Source organism: Verticillium nonalfalfae (genome assembly GCF_003724135.2).
Source record: "Verticillium nonalfalfae strain VnAa140/NRRL 66861 chromosome Unknown scaffold_163, whole genome shotgun sequence".
NCBI classification, from domain to species: Eukaryota; Fungi; Ascomycota; class Sordariomycetes; order Glomerellales; family Plectosphaerellaceae; genus Verticillium; species Verticillium nonalfalfae.
Window position 1 is genome coordinate 1 of NW_021167388.1, and position 21,446 is coordinate 21,446.

Consider the following 21,446-nt stretch of genomic DNA (forward strand, 5'->3'; position numbering starts at 1 on the left):
AACTCACGTATAGGTATACAGATGAACCTTGTTCGTCTTCATCTCATCCCTGACCATGGCAAAGAGGACCTGGGCCTCCTCGTTCGTCCATCCGCCCAGCCTCGTGAACAGCGCGAGCGAGTACGCCTCGAGCGCGTACTCGACGAATTGCACACGGAAAGCACGGCCGACTTCCCGGAGATGGGCGTCCTTGGGCCAGGTGCCGAGCGGCACGCGCCTCTGGACGATGCGAACGTCCTCGAAGCCGGCGTCCTCCAGCAGCTTGGGCAGTGCGGGGGCGATGTCGAAGCCCAGGGGCTGTGCGAGACGGCGAAACTCGGAGAGCCACTGGTACGTCTTGGACGACTCGGTGAGGGTGCCGTCGTCGCAGAAGAAGTCGGCGCGGCCCTCGGCGATCTCGACTTGGCCCCCCGGGATGAGGTGATCGTGGCATTGGCGGAGAAGGGTGGGCCAGTCCTTGATGGCGCCCCCGAGGGTGCGGGCGTGGACAAAGTCAAAGTGGTCGCGGGGCCATGTCCACGGAAGGGTGGCATCATCGACCTCGAAGCGGACGTTGGGCGGCACCCAGGAGGACTGGATGGGGGAGAGGTCGGTGCCGATGACCTCGGCGGCGGGGAACTGGTCGCCGGCGTCTATGGCCCAGATGCCAGTGCCCGTACCCAGGTCGAGGATGCGCTGGGGGTTGTCGAGATGGGAGATGCACAGCTCGCCGTGGAGGGTGAGGGAGAAGACGTGGTGGGTGAGGTCGAGGCGGTCCTGCTCCTTGTCGTCGTTGGGAAGCAGGTACTGGCCGGCGCGGTAGCTGTGGTAGCGGCGTCCATTCTCATACTCAAAGCTGAACACGGAAGAGGTGACACTGGCTGTTTCGGAGACGTCCGAGGCATAGTCGGAGCGTGCGTCGTCCTCTGCGTCAAGCACCGAGTCGTCGTCGTTCACCTCAATGGGCTGCAGATGGTCATCCGAGGCGCCGGGACCACTGGCGACGGCGGGCGACGCGGCGTGGGGAGGCGACGGTTTTGGTGATGTAGCCGGCGGCGGTGATGTAGCCGACGGCGCAGCGACTGCCTGTGACTGCGGTTCAGACATTATATATGAAGGGCGTTCTTGAGGCAAGGCTGCGAGGAACAAGAGAATCACGCCACGTGGTGTATGTGGTCACGGTGTGGTCGACGTAGCAGCGTTCTAACCCAGAGATTTGGGCCTTGGGTTGACGTAGGATTACTTAGTAATAATCCAATAGCACGGGCTCGATTCGCAAGCCCATTCGGGAGACAAGGAGCCAAACGGGCTAGACCGCGATGGTGCAGGCTGTCCATCCAGAATTTATTCTTCGTCCTTGTCCTTATCCTTGCCACTTGCTGCGGCGGTAGTGAGTGCTCCATTAGCCTGGCTGGCGGGAGGGGGGGGGGGGATGGCGTAGGGGACATGGTTGGGCAGCGGAACATGGATGTCTCCCTCCCCCCCCCTTCTCACGGCGGCCATGTCCACGGCACCGTTCCATCGATTCCTCTGCTTCGCCAGGTTTCTTTCATCAGGTGCCGCTGTTGTGCGCGGCCAGTCGACGCTCCATCTGAGGTTCTACCGGTGCGAAGGCGTTGCAAGGCAGATCTGGAGACCAGCACGACATGCATCCAACTCTACACTTCGTCACCCTCGCCGTGGCAGCCGCCATGGCTGCCGTCGTGCTTGCCGCATGGCGACGAGTGTATCGTCACCCGCTCTCCAAGTTTCCCGGGCCCAAATGGACGGCCTCGACGCTGTGGGTTGAGTTCTACTGGGACGTCGTGCGCAGGGGCACCTTCATGTGGAAGATTCGCGAGATGCACAGTGACTACGGCCCCATCGTTCGCATCAACCCCCACGAGCTTCACGTCTCCGACCCAGACTTCTTCGACGACCTCTACGTCGCCAACCGCCGTCTCGACAAGTACCAGTGGTGGACGAACCTGGCCGGCGCCCCGGGGTCCTCCTTTTCCACCGTCCCCCACGACCTGCACCACCTCCGCCGCAGCGCGCTCAACCCCTTCTTCTCGGCCCGCGCCGTGACGGCCCTCGAGCCCGTGCTCCGTGCCAAGGTCGACAAGCTGGCGGCGCGCTTCGAAGCCATTGCGCGCACGGGCGAGGTCGTCCGCCTCGACGCTGCCTTCATGGCCCTGACCATGGACATCATCTGCGACTACGCCTTCGCCGCCGACAGGGGGTACCTAGACGAGCCCGACTTCAAGCTTCAGTGGAAAGAGACCATCCTCGGCGCTTTCGAAGGAGGCGCCCTCAGCAGGCAGTTCCCCTGGATCCTGCCCCTCATGAAGGGCCTCCCCCTCTCCGTCGTGTCCGCCATCAACCCCGCCGTGGGACACCTCTTCTGGTGGCAGCAGAGCGTCAGGAAGCAGGTGGGGCCCATCCTCGAGGGGGTGGCCGGCAGTGCCGGCGCCCGTCAAACCATATTCCATGCGCTACGGGATAGCCCCCTGCCGCAGCAGGAGAAGACGCTGGATAGGCTTTGCGACGAGGCCGAGATCTTGACAGGGGCCGGGTCGGAGACGACAGCGCAGGCCATCACACGGCTCATGTTCTATCTCCAGCACGCTCCTGAGACGCTCGTCCAGATGAGGCGGGAGTTGGACGGCGTCGTCAGGAAGGGAGGGCCGGTTCCCTCGTGGATCGAGCTGCAGCGGCTGCCGTATCTTGTGAGACTTGCTGCTGCCTGGTCATGACATGGCCACACGGCTGACGACAACAGAGCGCCGCCATCAAAGAGGCCATCCGCCTATCGTACGGTGTGACGACGCGCCTTCCGAGAATTTGCCACGAGGAGCTCCGGTACAAGGACTGGATCATCCCGGCCGGGGTACGCTGTTGTGCCTTTCCCGATCGAGAACTTCCACTAAGCAGCGCAGACACCCATCTCCATGACGCCCCACGATGTCCTCACCGATCCGGACGTCTTCCCCGAACCTCATACGTACCGCCCCGAGCGGTGGCTGGAGGCCGGCACAGCGGGGCGCAAGCTTGACAGGTATTTCGTGCCGTTTGGCAAGGGCGCGCGGCAGTGTCCGGGAATGAAGTGAGTGTCAGGCCTCTGCCATTTGTACAACCAGATATTCACAGCATCTCTTACAGCCTCGCCCACGCGGAAATGTTCCTCACAGCGTCGACAATCATCTCGCGCTTCGACTGGGAGCTGTACGAGACGAGCCTGGACGACGTCACATGCCAGCACGATTTCTTCGTGGCTGTGGCTAAGCTCGATAGCAAGGGCGTACGTGCGACGCTACGGCCCCGGAAGTAACGTTGTCAGATATCGAGGACCTTTGTCGGGAAAGGCTACGTTTTTAATCTTCGCGTTGCGAGATGGAAACTACTGACCATACTCCTGCACGAGGTCGGCATGTTCGTATCTCTGTAGCATCGACATCAAAACCCTCGGCAGCTTCAAGTATAGCGCTGCGCCGCATCAGAGAACGCGAGGGGTGACGAAGGGCTCGAGAAGGGCTCTAGAAGGGCTCGAGAAGGGCGGAAGCCGGCAAGGTCTATCCTTCTGTAGTGGGTGCACGATAGTGCTATGGACAGAAGGTGAGGGTTGGTCCTCATAGCATTCTGAGTAGGCCAGCAATAGCAGGAAAGCCTCTCAGATATTCCTTATCTTCGCCCACGAGCTCGCAACGTCTTTGACGGCTTTGGGACAGCCTTAGACAGGCGCGTATAGGCACCCATATTCAACCGCCTGGCGTTCTCTGCCAATGGCGGCCCTAGAGCGTCCTTCTCACGGCTTCTACATGGGAGTTGAACGGTGTCGTCAAGAGGAGAAGGACTTTTCCATGTTGAACCAAGCTTCGTCGTCGCCTGCAATTGCACCAAAGGAAAGCCTACAGCGAGATGCTACGTCCCGGCCACCACTCGCTGTTCTAGACGATGCGAAGGTCTGCAGTCTCGTCGTCGATATCATTGACCTTGTCGAGGCAACTTGCAATCTCGCGGACAGGCAAAAGTCATGTTTGCCGTGATACAGCAGCAGACACCCTCAGAGGCTCGTGCCAGGCGCTGCATGGGCAGGGCAAATCGACACGACGTCAATTGGTGTGGGCCTGGTGGGGGAAATCAAAACGCACAATACAGACCTTTATTGCGTTCGAGTAATGACCGGGCCGTGTTGGCCGCGGGGTAGGAAGGTGATTTTCACCCAGAGCATCACTGAGCAGAGATACGTCGAGGGAGGCGACTGACGTGACGTGACCCCGACCAAAGTGCAGCGAGCTGACTCACCCACAACTGACGACATCTGCCCGACACCGGCCGCCGGTGGCAGACCAGCAGCCAGAGTTCGCTCAACCCAAGCTCAGCATTCGAGAAGAGGCACTTATGCGCAGGCAAGCCACCCACAAAAGCCCCTTCGTGACCTTCTCTTTTCTTCTCTTCGCCTTCCTCACTGTCATCCTGGCTGTCTTTGCTTTTCGAGCTCTGCCGCGGCTCTCCCTCATCGCCAACCACCTGCCCCTCGTGCCCCTCCGACCCCTCACCACCACCACCACCAAACCAGGAGGGAAGCCGCGCACCATGGCGTCCTACGCGAAAGAACTCGAGATCGCTCAGCTCGCCGTCCAGCGCGCTGCCATCCTCACGAAGCGCGTCTTCCACGAAAAAGCCAAGGGCACCGTCGACAAGAATGACAAGTCCCCCGTCACCATTGGCGACTTTGGCGCCCAGGCCCTCATCATCGCCGCCCTGCGCCACCACTTCCCCGAAGACGAGATTGTCGCCGAGGAGGAGGCCGCCCAGCTGCGCCAGGACGACAAGCTCAAGACCCAGATCTGGGACCTCGTGCGCGAGACGCGCCTCAGTGACGCCGCCGCCGAGCAGCGCCTCGGCGGCGGCATCCAGACGGCCGACGACATGCTCGACCTCATCGACGCCGGCAACAGCAAGGGCGGCGCCCAGGGCCGCATCTGGGCCATCGACCCCATCGACGGCACCAAGGGCTTCCTGCGCGGCGGCCAGTACGCCGTGTGCCTCGGCCTCATGGTCGACGGCGACGTCAAGGTCGGCGTCCTCGGCTGCCCGAACCTGCCCGTCGACGACGCCGCGCCGCTGACGGCCGACATGGGCGCCAACGCCACCGACGACGAGGGCCGCGGCGTGCTCTTCTCCGCCGTCCAGGCCCAGGGCGCCACCTCCTTCCCCCTGCGCGACGGCGCCCTCGCCGCCGCCGACGGCCGCGCCATCGCCATGCGGCCCCTGTCCGACATGACGGCCGCCACCTTCTGCGAGAGCGTCGAGGCCGGCCACAGCGCCCACGGCGACCAGGCCCAGATCGCCCAACGGCTCGGCATCACCCGCCCCAGCGTCCGCATGGACAGCCAGAGCAAGTACGGCAGCATCGCCCGCGGCGCCGGCGACATTTACCTGCGCCTGCCCGTCAGCGCCTCCTACCAGGAGAAGATCTGGGACCACGCCGCCGGCGACCTCATTGTGCGCGAGGCTGGCGGCCACGTCACCGACATTGCCGGCCAGAGGCTCGACTTCTCCGTCGGCCGGACGCTCGCCAAGAACAAGGGCGTCGTGGCTGCCCCTGCCGCCGTGCACGCCGAGGTGCTCAAGGTTGTGCAGGAAGTGCTGAACCAGAAGACGGCGGCGTAGATGTCACGAGGAACAGTTCCATATAGAACAATGAAATAGAAACAAAGAACAAAAACAATGTCGAGCATTGTAAGACGCGAGCAGAAAAAAAAAAGGCGTGGTGTGACAATAGTATACACATCTGCATATGGTGGGACAAGAATACACAGAGATACACGGCCCAAGCCGGCTGCGGGCCAGACCACACTTCCACCACCCACACAGCTCTCCCTCCCTCCCCTGTCCTTCTCCTCCTTCTCCTCCTTCTCCTCCTTCTCCTCCTTCTCCGCTGCTGCCGCTGCTGCTGCAGTCCTGTGTCTCGGCGACTCGTCTATTTGATCTTCTTCTGCTTGAGCTTGATCGTCTGGTCGTTGACGAATACGCCCTTGCCCTTGTAGGGCTCCGGCGGGCGGTACTTGCGCACGCGGCCCGCGAAGCTCATAATCTCCTCGCGGTCGATGCCCTCGATCAAGATGCGCGTCGGCGTCGGCGTCGTGACCGTGATACCCTTGGGAATCGGCTCCTCGATGGGGTGCGTGAAGCCGAGCTTGAGGCAGAGGAACAGCTGGCCGGGGAACGTCGCCTTGCCGCCGCGCTGCTCGACCGACGCACGGTAGCCCACGCCCACGAGACGGAGGACCGCCGTATGGCCCTCCGAGACGCCAATGATGTAGCGGTTGAGGTACGCCCAAGTTGTGCCTGTGTTTCCATAACAGAAGAGCCGAGTCAGTCTTTCCGTCTTCTCGCCGGGCGAAGAAAAAAAAAGGGGGAAGGGGGGGTGGTTGTTTGAGAACGGGAAGAGGATACGCACCCCACATCTCCTTCTGCTCCTTCACCGTGTCGTCCTCGATTGTGAGGGTGGCCTTTCTCGCCTCCGTGTCGTGATCAATCTTGAGGAAGGGGGGGATCTCGAGATCAAGCTTTCCTGTTGCCAGACAAGCTTCGTCAGCTAAATGGTCCCATCGTGCCATACACCACCTCCTGGGAGCTCAAACCCACCCAACGGTCCTGACACGGATACCGTCCGCTTAGGAATCTTCAAGTATGATGTCGCATCTCGCTTCACTCTGGGCTCGCCAATGACGATTTCGACGCCGGGAGGGATCGAGAGAGGCGTCCGGCCGAGCTTCGACGACCGATTCGTCGATGCAGAGAATTGTCGTCGCGACGTCGTCTGGAAGGCGGGAACGAGGAAAGTGGGTAATGAAACGGATGGCGAGGACCCTAAGGCCTGCCTCAAGGCTAACCCTCGGCCTGGAGCGAACATGATGGGCAATTGGGCTGGATGATCAACACGTCGACTGTTCGCGTTTGCGTTCGAGGCATCGACAGACGAGTTCAGAAGCTTTTCGCCGGCTTAGTCATGGGTACATGCACAGACCATCGTTTGGCTCCTTGTTGAGACCCAGTCTTTCACGGCCCGGAACCTCCAGAAGACAGGGCCGAGAGACATACTACAACTCTGATGGCTGTTGCGCTGGCACGTTTCTGGTATCACTCATCGCATGGTTGATCATAGTAACGTGCGTGCAGATGTGACATTGCATGAATAAAATTGTGATGTAGTGTCGTACTTTTTATTAAGACGCCACTCACACTACTAAGAGGTATATGTAGAAACCCCCGTATCGGTTTCTTGGCCACAGGCCCGAATTGAAAGTCCACATTTTGGACCGATCGCTTGTCACCGCGCTTGATCATCAATCGCCATAGCAGAAGGACTGCATAGCAATGCATCGAGAGAAGCCATCTAAGGCTCCTCGTCGAGAGGAGCCTCCTCCTCGTACTCCTCCTCCTCCTCATCGACACCAGCATCCTGGTACTGCTGGTACTCCGAAACAAGATCGTTCATGTTGGACTCAGCCTCAGTGAACTCCATCTCGTCCATACCCTCACCAGTGTACCAGTGAAGGAAAGCCTTGCGCCGGAACATGGCAGTGAACTGCTCGCCGATACGCTTGAAGAGCTCCTGAATGGCGGTGGAGTTACCGACGAAGGTGGAGGACATCTTGAGGCCACGGGGAGGGATGGAGCAAAGGGCAGTCTGGACGTTGTTGGGGATCCACTCAACGAAGTACGAAGAGTTCTTGCTCTGGACGTTGCGCATCTGGTCCTCGACCTCCTTCATGGCGACCTTGCCACGGCTGGTAGAGAGAGATTTGTTAGAAAAGAGCAAATTAGGCCGAGCTGAGGGGGGTGGTAGAGCTTACAAGATGGCGGAGCAGGTCAGGTAGCGACCGTTACGGAAGTCAGAGGCGGCCATCATGTTCTTGGGGTCGAACATCTGTTGAGTGAGCTCAGGAACGCTGACGGCACGGAAAGAGTGCGAGCCGCGGCTGGTCAGAGGGGCGAAGCCGACCATGAAGAAGTGGAGACGGGGGAAGGGAACCATGTTGACGGCGAGCTTGCGGAGATCGGAGTTGAGCTGGCCGGGGAAACGAAGCGAGGTCGAGACGCCGGACATGACGGCGGAGACGAGGTGGTTCAGGTCGCCGTACGAGGGGTTGGACAGCTTGAGGGTGCGGATGCAAATGTCGTAGAGAGCCTCGTTGTCAATGCAGAAGGTCTCGTCGGAGTTCTCAACGAGCTGGTGAACGGAAAGGGTGGCGTTGTAGGGCTCGACAACGGTGTCGGAAACCTTGGGCGAGGGAACGACCGAGAAGGTAGCCATCATGCGGTCAGGGAACTCCTCACGGATCTTGGAGATCAGCAGAGTACCCATACCGGCACCGGTACCACCACCAAGGGAGTGGGTGATCTGGAAACCCTGGAGGCAATCGCAGCCCTCGGCCTCACGGCGGACGACATCGAGAACCTGATCGACAAGCTCGGCACCCTCAGTGTAGTGACCCTTGGCCCAGTTGTTGCCGGCGCCGGACTGGCCGAAGACGAAGTTGTCGGGGCGGAAGAGCTGGCCGAAGGGACCAGCACGGACGGCGTCCATGGTACCGGGCTCGAGATCGACGAGGACGGCACGGGGAACGTACTTGTTGCCAGAGGCCTGCCACAGAAAAAAAAAAGCTATGAGCAAATGCTGCTGAGAGATATCCATCGGACCGTTTTATTGACATACCTCATTGAAGTAGACGTTCATGCGCTCGAGCTGGAGCTCGGAAGTGCCGTTGTAGCTGTCATCACTTCAGTACCCGGTCTACAGAAAAGAAACGACCCGGTAGGGTTTTGTGACTGGAGGGGAAAGCATACACGCCATTGCTGTCGAGGCCGTGCTCGCCAGAGATGTTCTGCCAGAAAGCAGCACCGATCTGGTTACCCTGTTCATCGAAACATTAGCCCCGCAAATCGAAAATAGGCAGTAGTACTGGGAATAACTTACGCACTGGCCGGTCTGGAGGTGAACCTAAGAGTGAGGAAAACCAAGGTCAGCTCATGGACTTCAGGAGGTGTGTAGTATGGTCGAGTTTGACGTCGTCTTCGCGTGTCGTCGTCTTTCGCGGGCGTGGTCGGGACAACGTGGTTCGGGACTCAGCGGGGTAGAGTTCAGGGGCGGCCGAATGGGTGGGAAAGAGACGCGTCGAGTGTTGGGCTGGAATGGGAATGACTTACAATCTCACGCATCTTGATGTTGGGAAGGCTGAGGAAGCTGAACGACGATAGGCAAGGCTGGGAAGAGCTTGGAAGCAGAGAAGAGCTTCAGGAAGACGCGGGTGGGTGGGACGTTGAGGGAGGTTAGGGGGAGGGAAGTGGTGTTGATTTTCGGGGTCGGAAGGTGAAAGTGATTTTGTTCACCGCCATGGACTGGGCACATAGAGGAAGGGGCAAACAGGGGGGTGTGCTGCAGTGCTGCGTTGGTCTCGCTTGTTTACCTGGGAGGGACTGTGCGCGCGACTGCCCAAAGTGGCATGGTCAGGCCCAACAGCAGCTAATGCCAGTTCCGGGAGAGGCGTGATTGGCGCCCACCCCATGATGGCCCCCGCATTGAGAGCTTCAAGCGCCGAGGAGGGGTCTCCATCAACCTCATTTGCTGCCCGAGAACATTGGCCTGAGGATTACGGCGATCAAGACGTCCAATATCTGACAGCATCACAGCCGAAAGCAACAGTGGCATCCGATTGGGATGTGAGTAGCATGTCAAGCCGGCGTTGAGGAAAATAAACATCAAGATTGCAAACACTCCTGTGGTCTTATCGGACTCGAGTGAGAAGAGTGAACGTACCGTGTATCAACGAGGGTCGAGCATCTCATTCGTGTCTCAGTCAGGCCTCATTTCCATTCGCCTGATGATCTACCTGCAACTATCCTTAATGAGCCTTGACGACACCAGCAGCGTCCGCCTGCGCAGCGATACGCTTCTTGTACGCCTGAACGTCTCCCGGGAACTTCTCCACGGTGCCGGCGTCGCAGACCCATAGCGACGTGCACACATTCTGGAGCATCGTCACGTCGTGAGACACCATGAGGACACCGCCCTGGAACTGGTTCAGCGCCTCAGAAAGAGCATCCATAGCCTCGATATCCAAGTGGTTGGAAGGCTCGTCAAGAACCAGGATCTGAGGGTTGGTCAAAGCGAGGCATGCGAAAGCGACACGCGACTTTTGACCACCAGATAGGAGACCCATCTTCTGAAGACCCGTAGTACCCTTGATACCAAACGCGCCGAGCTGCCGCCGGTATTCCTCGTCCGTCTTGCCAGGGTAGTTGGCGGCCATGAAGCTCACAGCGCTTGTGGTAAGATCCAGTGCGTCGACGTGATGCTGAGCGAAAAAGCCGACCCGAAGACGAGGATGCTGCGTGATGATACCTGTTGTTGGTGACAAGCGGCCGATGAGCAGCTTGAGAACCGTCGTCTTACCAGCACCGTTGGGACCAACAATGCCGATACGCGAGTCTAGCTGAACGTCGAGGTCTACGTTGCGAAGCAAGATCTTGTCAGGTGAGTAGCCAAATGTCACACCAGACATTTGGATGATGGGCGGCGACAACTTCTCGACGTCTGGGAAGATGAATTTGACGCTGTACTCTGCTTCGGGCGGTTCCAGTACGGGCATCTTTTCAAGCTTTTTGATACGGGACTGCGCTTCGGACGACTTGGCGGCATTGTAACGGAATTTGTCGATGAAGGCCTGCAAGTGAGCGCGCTGGGCCATTTGGTTCTCGTATTCCCGCTTCGCTGTCTTCTTTCGCTCCTCTCTTGTGGCATAGAATGTGTCGAAGTTGGCACCGCGGTAGTAGTCCAGGCGTTGTGAGTGTTGGTGGATGACGTCGGTCGCAATTTCGTTGAGGAAGGCCCTGTCGTGACTGACAACAAGCACAGTACTCGGGTATCCTTGGAGGTAGTTGGCAAGGAAGGTGATGGACGGAACATCCAACATGTTGGAAGGTTCGTCGAGAAGGAGGAGATCAGGCTCGCAGAACAGCGCACGCGCCAGAGCCAGACGCATTCTCCAACCACCCGAGAACGTCTTGGTCGCATACTGCTGGCGTTCAGCGGAGAAACCAAGACCAGCCAGAATGCTCGCAGCACGCGGCTCGGCCTTGTCTGATTCCATCTCCGCGAGCTTGGCCTGGATGTCACCGAGCCTTTGGTCCTGAACTTCGCGATCCCTATCAAGCTTGGCGGCATCAGCAGACGTGTCTGCCATAGAGCCTCGCTGAGATTCAATCTCTGCAAGCCTTTCAGTGATTTCCTGTATCGAATTAGTTTTACTCATCTGTAGTCTCTGGGCATGTTGGCTTACCGACTGCTCCTTGAGCAAGACTTTACGCCACACGTCAGCGTCGAGCACGGCCTGCAGCGCAGGTGTGTCATCTCCCGTGATCTAAGCACACGTTAGCAGAGACAAAAAGTCTCTGATGACTTTCAGCTTACCTCCTGCTCAACGTGAAGAATCGAGATGTGAGGGGGAATGGGAAGCTCTCGCCGCGCCAAAGCGCGTAGCAATGTCGATTTACCAACACCGTTGTTACCAACCAAGCCATAACGGTGTCCATACGCCAGGGTGAAGTTGGTATCGGTAAGAATACGGAGGCCGCCAATAGAGACGTCGATGTTGTCCAGCTTGATGTCCTTGGTCTTGCCTGCGCCTGCCGAAGCTCCGAGCTGCAAGGGGTTGACAGCCATGTAGAACTCTTCGTAAGACTGGGTGGACTCCGGCTGCTCAAGAAGCTTCGAAGCTTCGTACTCGACAGTCTTGAATGTTTTCTTCTGCTGCTTGGCAGCGATTTTGCGCTCTGCCTTTTCCAGCTTCTTCCTGTCGACCTTAGACTCAACCTTACGTACGTTGGCGGATTCCAGATCAACAGCTCCTGTCGACACAGCCAGTGTCGACGACATGTTCCTAGCGGACCCGACATGAACAGTCTGGTCGAGGCGCTTCACAGCAGAGGGCCCTTTTCGTTCAGAGCCATTGGCAGAGCTGTAGGTGTTTACCCACTTCTCCACCAGCTGCTCAATCTTCTGCTGAAGTTTAGCATCTGGGTTCCCGGAGGCGGAGATGAGCAGCTGGGTGATCGCAAACGCAGCCTCGGAGAGTGGAGAGTCGGTGGCGTCCTCGTCGGCGTAAGCGGTTGAGGCATGAGACAGATAACCCACAGAGTACTCGGAAAGTACAGGGTCGATATTGGGGAGGACGTTTCTGATTTCGGCCTCCATTTTTATGACGATGGTTTGGTCTCCCAGAGCTTGTTGGATAGAACAACTTTTTATGTTCAGCAGACGGGTTGCGAAAGGAAGACTGTGAAAGTCTTGCCTGCCAAATCCCAATATCTTGTTCGACGGAGGCTCAAACGCAATACTCAGCAACCATTTTCCTTCCACAATGAATCGAACGGGTGAAGTTGACTGTGAGATAAGCGATAAACGGCTGAATATCGGGTGAGATGGGGCACGAGCGCGGGATTGAGGGATCATCACGTGTCATTAACGACGGAATCAGTTCAGTGATAGATGCCCTGGAACATACCTACAATTGAAGAGAGAATACATGGGCACAAACATTCTCAATTGGAGTGGACATCACTCACGCCTACCTCACCATGATTCCAAGAAAAACTGTGCGAACACATGCGAGAGCGGCATGCTTTAGGGTTCAGTCGCAGCAGCCTGCATGGACCCTGAGGCTGGTACTCAAGGGCAAGTCATCCTAGCATCATCATGCAAAAGTTGAGGCGAACAATCTGGTTTCATTATTTTGACTGTATTGTGCCACAACGAGATGTGCCTGGCGCTACAGCTCGGTCCCCTGAAGCTTGTCATCCGGTGACCGGCGGGTGCTCCAGTTCAAGCAAGCAAGTCAGATCCGTAGGAAGCACGCATCCCTCGACAACCAACCAATGCAGGCGGAAGACTGCAAGATGACGGTCCCGAAGATTACCAAGGATTGGCTCAGGGTCCCAGACAAGTTATACGGCCGCCGGGCGTCAGCAGCAAAGGGGTGTTCCGATGCAGATAAAGCTCGTCAACAACAGCCCGTTCCAATGAGGGGATGGCGATCAGCTTTACCTGAAGCGGTACCCCACTCGAGCTGAGGATTGTCAGCCAATCCTACTGTCGACCAGTGTCAATAAAAGTTATTGCGAAATGGCGGGACGCCAACAGTGAGCTGAGCCGCAAGGCGGGTCACCCAGGTCGCCACGGCGGGCGGATGGGCCCCTCTATCTCCATCTGACGTGATTGAATACTCCATTGCGCTGTGCCGTCCACCCTATGCTCCGGACACAATTACGTGACAAAGACCAGATGCCTATTAGCCTGTACATCGGTTACTGTTTTGGATCGGTCCAAGATTAGCGAACGCGTCAGGTTCGCGTGCCGATAGCCTGCTTTCGACACATGACCGCGTCCCGGCACGCTAGAAACACGCGATTTACAGGGGTCCGATGTCGTGCGCCGGCCAATCGCTCGCAGGCGACATGTCAACTTGACGACCTTGAGATGAGTAAAACTTCGGGTAAGCAGCGAAAGGCCCATTGTCAAGGTCTCCTTGCATGCTGGCCCGTCAGTGTCAATCCGCCATCCGCACCGACCACAAAAAAAATTCTGCGTTGACGCTGCAGCTGGAGATGAAAGTCCCAGCCGCGGGCTTGCGCTTGAAATGAGTTCGTTGACTTATTGTCAAGAGTCTTCTACGTTTACGCCTGTTGTTCTCCCCTGCTTGCTACGCTGGCAATTGTTGAGCCACAAACACAATGTGAAACAAACCGTGGAGAGTCGGTGTGTATGAGTTGACGGGCTGGCACGGCAACGAACTCTCCATTCTAACCCCAGAGAATGATGCAAAGCCGTGGATGCATTTGGGGATGCATTTGGCAGCATCCGGGGGTTTCTTCTTCCATGCACAAACGCGTATTCAGCAGCAGGCGGAGGCCCATCGTTATGACAAACACGAAAAGTTGGACGCAAAACATGTAAGAGACGTCCTGCAGGAGCTCCTCGTTCCTCACTAGATTGTCTGCTGCAGCTGCCGATGTCCCGTAAGCTCCAAGGCAAGCTCGTAGCAGCATCGGCAATGCCGAGCTTGGCTCCTCTCACGCCTGGCTTGCTAGTCGAGAGCTACCAGAGAGAGTGCGAGTTACAGAGCGACCGATGGGAATTGAGGTGATTTCTCCCCACCCTCCACTCCAACTTGACACCGGCGTCCGAGGATCATGGTGCGGCGTTGCGCGGAGCCAGGTTTGGGGGCCTAGGTTAGCAGCTCCAACGTCACCAACACGTCGTAGCGCATGGCTAGAGGCGACGCTAGACGAAGCAGATCCCTCACAGTGGGAAGCCCAGCCCTCGACCCCTCTGTTCGTCGCCCGACGATGAAACCGGGAAAATAACCAGGCAGGTAGATAGGCATTGGGATCGCGAGGGATCAAAGGCAATCCAGAGAGAAACTACCCGAATTTAGCCCTCTGCGACCTATGCGCGACACAACAGGCGGAGCGGCAAGCAGCAGCTAGACGGTGCATGTCAATCCCTTGTCAAGCACAGCATGCCGCAGGGCTCATCAATACGTACATGGGGAAGACGAGCGGCCTCCTGCGGTATCACCATAATGTTCGCCTATGCGAAGCCACGCCCAGAGTCAAGCTGAAGCCAGGCATGGTCCAACAATGCGCGCTACTGGGTAGGCAAAAGATACTGTCTGCTTGCCCAGGACTGGCTATTTGACCTGGCCTTTGTCATTTAAAGTTCTCCAGATCTTGCCCTAGCCAACACCGAGGGGTAATCCGAGGAGCGCCAGCAAGGAGAAGTGGCGGAAACATGGCAGGACAGTAGTAGTCGGGACCTTTCGTCGGCGCGCGGCTACACACTTGCAGTCAACCACCAGTCATTCAACAGCCGAATTCTTGTTGACTGCTTGTAGCCACTGGTAGATTGACCACGCCAGCTCAAAGTCGAGGAGGGGTCGATGGAGCCAGACAGACCATTGTCGCATGTCGCCGGGCCCGATGGAACAGCAATATAACAAGGCGACATGTAAGGACTCGGCCAAGGTCGCAGTCTGGGTATATCGTTGTTGATATTCGTTTCGACGCAAGGAAGCCAACAACCAATGTGCCTTTCAAGTCTGCGCCATGCACACGGTACGCGGGCGTGCCTGCTTGTCGCGCACTGGTGGACCGGGAAATGCAAGGAATGGCCCTCTGATCCCGCAGCAGTGCGCTTGTCGGACAAAGTCAGGTTTAAGCCCCATGTTCCGCGCGTCAGAGAAACAAGAGGTTCCCTGCCTCTTCTTGACATGGCTGACGAAGAGGACTTGGGGGAGCTATTTCTCGACCGACTGGCCTGATTATGCTTGGTGAGGGTGACACGAACGAGACAAACTCGCCAGCGCAGCGAAGCTGTGCCGTAGTCTCAGAATGTGAGCAGCCATTCGACCATGTTGCCATGCTGTGCAAGCACCCCAGCACGTTCATCCTGGGGAAGGCACTCTTGCAGGCTTCTTCTAGCTGGGGGCCTTTGCCATGATAAGCTGAAAGGGGAAAATGTCGGCCATTTCATCCTTGGGTACAAGGCATCCAGTCATCTCGCCTTGGCCCGCCTTCAGAGCATGGCCCCTCCACCCCCCCCATTCTTCACAGGCCACCCCCTGCTGGCGGGCTGGACTTGGACCGAAGGACTACCTCCCCAGGCCCAGGGTCGGGGCCTTGCTTGCCTGTCGTGTCCAGTGGACGAAAAGCCGGTCCAGTGAGATGATAGGTCTCAGCCAACGGCGCTAGGATTCTTAGATCGATGCCCATCTCGGCTTGTTTTGGGAGGAGGAGAAACAAAAGCAACAAGAGGGCGCGCAGACCACCGAGACCAGGGCCGACATGGTCGTAGTGTGGGCCCTGGTCCGACCTGAAGCGTTGGCGTCGATGTCGGAAGAACAATGTCAACAACGTTAAACCATCGAGACGTGGTCGGGTGTCCGGATCGAGGCATGTAGAAGGGGCTTGGGGAGGTGCAGATGACGGGAGCGGTGGAGGTGGAGGTGGAGGAGAGAAACCATCGATGGATGGCAGCATGCTGGCTTTGCACTGAGGCTGACAGTTCTCTGTCGAAGTGAGCGAGTGGTTCCCGCCCCCCTCCCCGGAGGTGCGTGCTGTCTGCTTGCTGCTTGCCGACTTGCTGCTGTTTACAATGGCCTATCTGGGTAGGAGCCGTCAGGCAGGCTGGCGCTGGGTGACAGTCAAAGCACGGCACGCTGCACTAGGTTATGTACAAGGCAAGGCAATCATGCTGTACAGGTCAGTACAAGTAAATCGTACATGGGGGTGCATCTCACATGCAGCTGCTTGTAATACATACGTGGAAAACTGGCTTGGCTGGCAGTAGAGAGATGCAAATGCATTTCCCAGCAGGCATAATAATAACAACCGCCGATTGTGGACGGAAGGAATTACAGGGAAAGCTAGCGCCCCCACTGCCTTGGCTTGCGGCTTGCGTGCGGCCTGCGCCAGGCAGAGCAATGGAAAGCGGGCAGATGGACCAGGTCCAGAGACACCACATGTCGCCCAGCTGCCCTGTGCACACCCGTCTTGGAGCGGCGCCTGGCCCCCCTCCCCATCTGCTCCCCGCTCCAGCGAGTCAACCTGCTCGCCCGCGCTCGCCTAAGCGCGATCCCTACAGCGCTCATCTCCAGCGCTCCAGCGCCTGCCGTCATTCGTATCCACTGTCCAATTACATGCTGCTCGCACCTTGCTCTGGTGTAGGTACCTTGGGTAACCAAGTGAGGTACTTGCACTACCCGGCCGGTACCTACATTCTCCTGCTGCCCTGGGCATGACGGCCCTGGCTGGCTGTTCCCTCCCTGGCACCAAGCACGAACAGGCTTGCAGGCTTGTAAAGCGCACCAGCCAACAGAGCAGACTACGGGAACAGTGACGGAACGCCCCCCCAAATCTGGCCCATTGCATCCGTAAGGTAGGTAGGTATCTTTGTCTCCCGTTCCCCGTCTCACCTCGGCCAGCTCGTCTCGTCTCCCTCCCCTACCGACTGCTGGGTATCTTGCCTTCGCATACCTGACCACAAACACACGCTTGCACCCATGCAGCACTGACTGGGGCGTCGGACGACTGAATCTCCCCAGTTTCTACTAACCTCCACCCTGCGAGCGACCTTCTTCCCACGCTTTTCTCTTTCTTGGGCTCTCGAGCAGTCCAGTCAACTCTCTCCGCAAAACCATCCCTCTCCCACCCTCTCTCCCTTTTCCTCTCTCCTCCCACCCAAACGGATGGTGGTGGTGTTTTTGGCCTGTCCTCTCGTTCACTGATTGGGCTCTGTAGGCATTGGCTTGCCTCGCTGTCGGTGTCACTGTAGGGTTGTTTTGTTTTCCCTACCCTACCGATTTCTCTCGACACCTCCAATCCCCCCCCGGTGTTGAAACCAGCCAAAGGACAAAGGAGACGGTCTGTCCTTGCAGCTCGAATCCATTGAGACCAACCAGCCTGTCTCTCGCATACCTGGTACGACCGAACACGACGACGAACGACACGGGATACGCTTTCTCTACTGCAACTTCATGCCTTGATCATGCTTCGTTCGTCTCTCGACAACAAAGACACACGCTTCGTCCGCATGCTTTCTCCCACTGGCTCCGTTGCCTGAGTCGTTCCGCTCAGCAAATATGCAGACGGTTCCAAGTGTACGTCGAGATGTTCCCCTGCACCATCGCCCTGGTTCGATTGATCATGCCAGCTAACACATCACTCAACAACAGCTCGTTGGATCCGGTGCTGCGCTTGCTGCAGCTGCCTTGGGTCTGGCATTTGCTGAGCCAGAGCCCCAACCAAGTCCTCCTCCGACCTCGACCTTGAACAGAAAACGGGCGTACACCAACTACGACGGCGCTTCCTACAACCCTCGCCTGAGCAGCGCACCTGCTTCCTCCCGCCCAGGGACCAGCTCTGCAAGCCTGAACCCTCCCGCCGAGGTGTTTCATCCCAGCTCCCTCCCCGATGCATCCTTCTCACCCACAACTGCAAACACCCCCCGCCCTCATCGTCCCACGAGTAGCACCCAACTTACGCCGCCCAAAGTCAGCAGCCGAAGGCAATCGTTTGTTCGCCAGGCCGACGGCATCGTGGCCCCCACGGCCGAGGACTCGCGTGACTCCGTCTCGTCCAATGGCTCCTGGATGAGACGCCTGTCATTGCGACCGCTCTCACAACACGGTAGCCTTCGCTCCAGCGCTGGCCCTGAAACGCACTCCATTGCCTTCTCCCATGGATCCTCGGCCCCAATTCTGTCACCGTCAGGCACATATCAGACCCCCCTGCCTCCAAACAAATTAGTGAAGCGCGCTCCTTCTGCTCATCAGAATGGAGCGGCGATGCGGCGCCGCGCCAAGTCGCACCTCCCGTCCCTCCGCCGCCCCGCCACTAGCCATCAGCGATCGGCAACTTTGCAGCGAAACCAGCTAGACTATGACTCGACCGAGGGTTTGGAGGCCCAGCAATATTCACTCGATCGTTACATGCCAGCGCAAGATGTTTTGTCGCTGTCGCCGGTCGAGCCCTACCCCCCTCCCCGAGCTGCTGAACCATCGCGCTGGACCTCCCTGTTTCATTCGCGAACCATTAACGTACCTGTCAGTAGGACGCCGGACCGTTTACTCGAACGCGGAGCGGCGCCTCTATCCAAACGACTACGTGTCTTTGTTGAGGATAAGAAAAACATCTATCTTGTCCGAGCTAGCGTGGTCAGCACTACGCCTGGCACAGGGGACGCATTGTACTCTGTCGATGAGTCTCCATCGCCCAATCAGGAAATACAGGATACGGGGAGCTCTGGTGGGACTCCTGACGACACACCAACAAAACGCGCAAGACGTTCGTTGTCGACGCATTTCTCGTCCCCGACCAATCTCTTCTCGAGAACGGGAAGCTTGCGGCGATCGAAACGTGGAGCGGAGCCAAGAGATGGGACTAGGCGTCATGTCTCTGCACCGATTTCTTCCTTGCAGAAAGCAAATCAGGACAGCCTCGCTAGCCCTGCAAGTCTTGCAGGAGACGCATTGACACTGCATAATCGGCAACAACGCACTAATTCTGAGCAATCCACATCCGCTTTGCACATGGCACGCCAGCGAAATTCATCCTCCCCGCTTCCCCCATTGTCTCGTCTCTCGAGTTTCAACGTCGACCTCACGAGGCTAGGGTCGTCAGCGACTGTGCCGCAGCCCCGGTCAAATCAGCCATCCGGCAGCTCACAGAGCTCGGCAGCCATGGCCTCTTACAAGAACGCGAGGCACGAACGAAGCTCCACGCTGAACAGCTCTGACTACGAGGTGCGGGGCTTTGGTTCCGGCGATGATGAAGACACAGATTTCAGGAGTGACACCATGTTTGACTCAATACGGACGTTGGCATCGGTACGCAACCGAGCCGTCGAGAGCCCACTTGAGTCCATGTTCGACGAGTCCCCCCCCAGCACCGCTGGCAATGGGAAGACGAAGCGGCTGTCCATCCAAGAGATACTCGGGCGTGGCTGGGATGCTGACGAGATGATTATGGAAGAGGACGAAAACATGTCAACGCCGGTTCGGGCTAGCCATGACCGCAAGAACCTCGCAGGCATCGCTCCCGCACCGACTGGATACAGCTACGAGCGTCCCTCGAACGACTACTCCCTGTCCAACAAAGACCTATCACGACTCTCCCTAGAAGACGATTTTGAAGACGACTGGGCCAGGGACGACGACGAAATGGGGTTCGGCAACCAACTATCACCACCCAGCTCGATGAACTCGAGAGGTGTCAGCCCCAACCTGCGACTAGCATTAGCCAGCATCAGCGGCAAAGATGTCGCGGATGTGGCGCAAGACTTGCGCGGCGAGAGGCCTCGCAGCAACCTTTTTGACTGGACGGAGACGAATCCGGGCGAGCATAGTGCAGAGGGCCAGCTCCGCCCTAAGACAGTTCACGGCCGCCAAGAAATGGACATGAGAGGTGGTCGTCCTTCCAACCGCAAGGGACCTGTTGTTGCGCACGTCAGAAGCCAAAGTGTCCCCGTTGTATACGACCCAACGGACAATGCCAAAGCTGCGACGCAGAAATTCGGCACATGGGGACTCGGCACCAAGGGTGCCAGCGAAGATTGGGACGACGATTTCGAATTTGGCGGCAGTGATGAGGGCGGAGGTTTCCACTCTGGTGGGGATCTATCCATGATGGTCCCAGCATCGATTCAAGCATCGCAACCCAGCCTGAAGCAACACTCTGGTCAGATTAGGGAGCTTTCTCTCCTTGTGAACGATCTCAAGCGCCTCTGCCGACATGGCCGTGATCTCGATCTACTCGACGGTACCCATGCGGCGCTGTGGCACGAGGCAGGAGGCATAATTTCCCTGGCCTCACCGGACGAGGATGAGTTGGAAGGCATGGACGTTGATTCTTCGGATCTGGATTTCGAGCCTTACAGCGTCAACGAGCGTTTGGCAGACAACAACAATATGGACACGGAGCCTGCAAAGAAGCCGGATGATCCCTTCGAGGCACACGACCTCCGCCTAGCTAAGACGACTGTCATCCGGGAACGCCCTGCAGGACGAAGGCGATCAGTCTTCAGCCCTGACGATGACATATTTGGTGGCAATGGATCAATTACTGATGCCAGCGCCGCATCCTCCCGACCGAAGACGCCTGAGAACAACATAAACATGGGGGGCCACGACGTTACCGACATTGTCAAGTCGGTGCTGGACGCCATGCAGCAACGGTCTGCGTCGGACTCGTCTCACAACTCGGCGAGGGCTTCGGAAGACAAGGTTCACTTTGGCACAAACAATCTGAAGGCATTGGTCAAGCGGGCAGGAGATTTGCGAGACTTGCTCTCCGAGGCTGTCCGCCGTGTCGACCAGATCACCTCCAGTCCCATGAGGACCCCTCGTCGTCATGAGCGCGAAAGCCCTGCCTTTACCCGTGTCTTCACACCCGAACCGCCATCATCCAGTCCGCCCAAGCGTCTGCCCCATAGTCAAAGTACGAATTCAGTACTGAGCCGCGGCTCTCACGAGGCCTCACCATCGACTGGCCTCAACCAACGAATGCAGATGATGACTGTCAGTTGAGAGGGGGCACACAAATAGTTTCCGGCCACTACGTGTCTGGAAACATGGCGTCTCCCTTATCTGATGTAACTGTACGACACTACTCTTTTCCCTTGCCTGCATAGCGACGGTCAGGATTTTCTTCTCTTTTTTCTTTTTGTTTTTATTCATACGACATGCACATAAAAGACAGCTTGGCCATGGCCTGCGTCATACGAGTCAACGCAACGAAGGGGTGAGGCGTGGGCAAAGTAGGCTGGCAACGAAAGCACGCGCTATGTAATGCTCGACCAGCCCACTCTGCCAGGGCAGTTTGGATAGCTTGGCTGTCCGTCGCCGATCATGAGATTTAATTAT

The 21,446-nt window shown here is 57.8% G+C and overlaps 6 protein-coding genes across 6 annotated transcripts; 2 read left to right on the forward strand and 4 right to left on the reverse strand.

The window, feature by feature from the left end:
- Positions 1-3: 3 nt before the first annotated feature.
- On the reverse strand, positions 4-1,086 carry D7B24_002559 (uncharacterized protein; the record flags this gene model as incomplete). The annotated part of the gene is made up of 1 exon (XM_028636762.1): positions 4-1,086. One exon carries the CDS (start codon positions 1,084-1,086, stop codon positions 4-6), a length of 1,083 nt encoding a protein of 360 aa, XP_028491139.1.
- A 584-nt stretch (positions 1,087-1,670) lies between these two features.
- On the forward strand, positions 1,671-5,634 carry D7B24_002560 (uncharacterized protein; the record flags this gene model as incomplete). Its single annotated transcript, XM_028636763.1, has 5 exons — positions 1,671-2,687; positions 2,741-2,848; positions 2,898-3,064; positions 3,121-3,259; positions 4,246-5,634. The coding sequence occupies 5 exons, from the start codon at positions 1,671-1,673 to the stop codon at positions 5,632-5,634; spliced, it is 2,820 nt and encodes a 939-aa protein (XP_028491140.1).
- Positions 5,635-5,944: 310 nt separating this feature from the next.
- Positions 5,945-6,880, reverse strand: D7B24_002561 (uncharacterized protein; the record flags this gene model as incomplete). Its single annotated transcript, XM_028636764.1, has 3 exons — positions 5,945-6,312; positions 6,425-6,538; positions 6,613-6,880. The coding sequence occupies 3 exons, from the start codon at positions 6,878-6,880 to the stop codon at positions 5,945-5,947; spliced, it is 750 nt and encodes a 249-aa protein (XP_028491141.1).
- A 483-nt stretch (positions 6,881-7,363) lies between these two features.
- Positions 7,364-9,189, reverse strand: TUB2 (Tubulin beta chain (Beta tubulin); the record flags this gene model as incomplete). Its single annotated transcript, XM_028636765.1, has 6 exons — positions 7,364-7,757; positions 7,824-8,614; positions 8,687-8,741; positions 8,818-8,885; positions 8,948-8,971; positions 9,178-9,189. The coding sequence occupies 6 exons, from the start codon at positions 9,187-9,189 to the stop codon at positions 7,364-7,366; spliced, it is 1,344 nt and encodes a 447-aa protein (XP_028491142.1).
- Positions 9,190-9,872: 683 nt separating this feature from the next.
- ABCF3 (ATP-binding cassette sub- F member 3) lies at positions 9,873-12,223 on the reverse strand (the record flags this gene model as incomplete). The annotated part of the gene is made up of 3 exons (XM_028636766.1): positions 9,873-11,258; positions 11,310-11,390; positions 11,441-12,223. 3 exons carry the CDS (start codon positions 12,221-12,223, stop codon positions 9,873-9,875), a joined length of 2,250 nt encoding a protein of 749 aa, XP_028491143.1.
- A 5,443-nt stretch (positions 12,224-17,666) lies between these two features.
- D7B24_002564 (uncharacterized protein) lies at positions 17,667-21,110 on the forward strand (the record flags this gene model as incomplete). The annotated part of the gene is made up of 3 exons (XM_028636767.1): positions 17,667-17,684; positions 17,760-18,831; positions 19,198-21,110. 3 exons carry the CDS (start codon positions 17,667-17,669, stop codon positions 21,108-21,110), a joined length of 3,003 nt encoding a protein of 1,000 aa, XP_028491144.1.
- Positions 21,111-21,446: the final 336 nt, after the last annotated feature.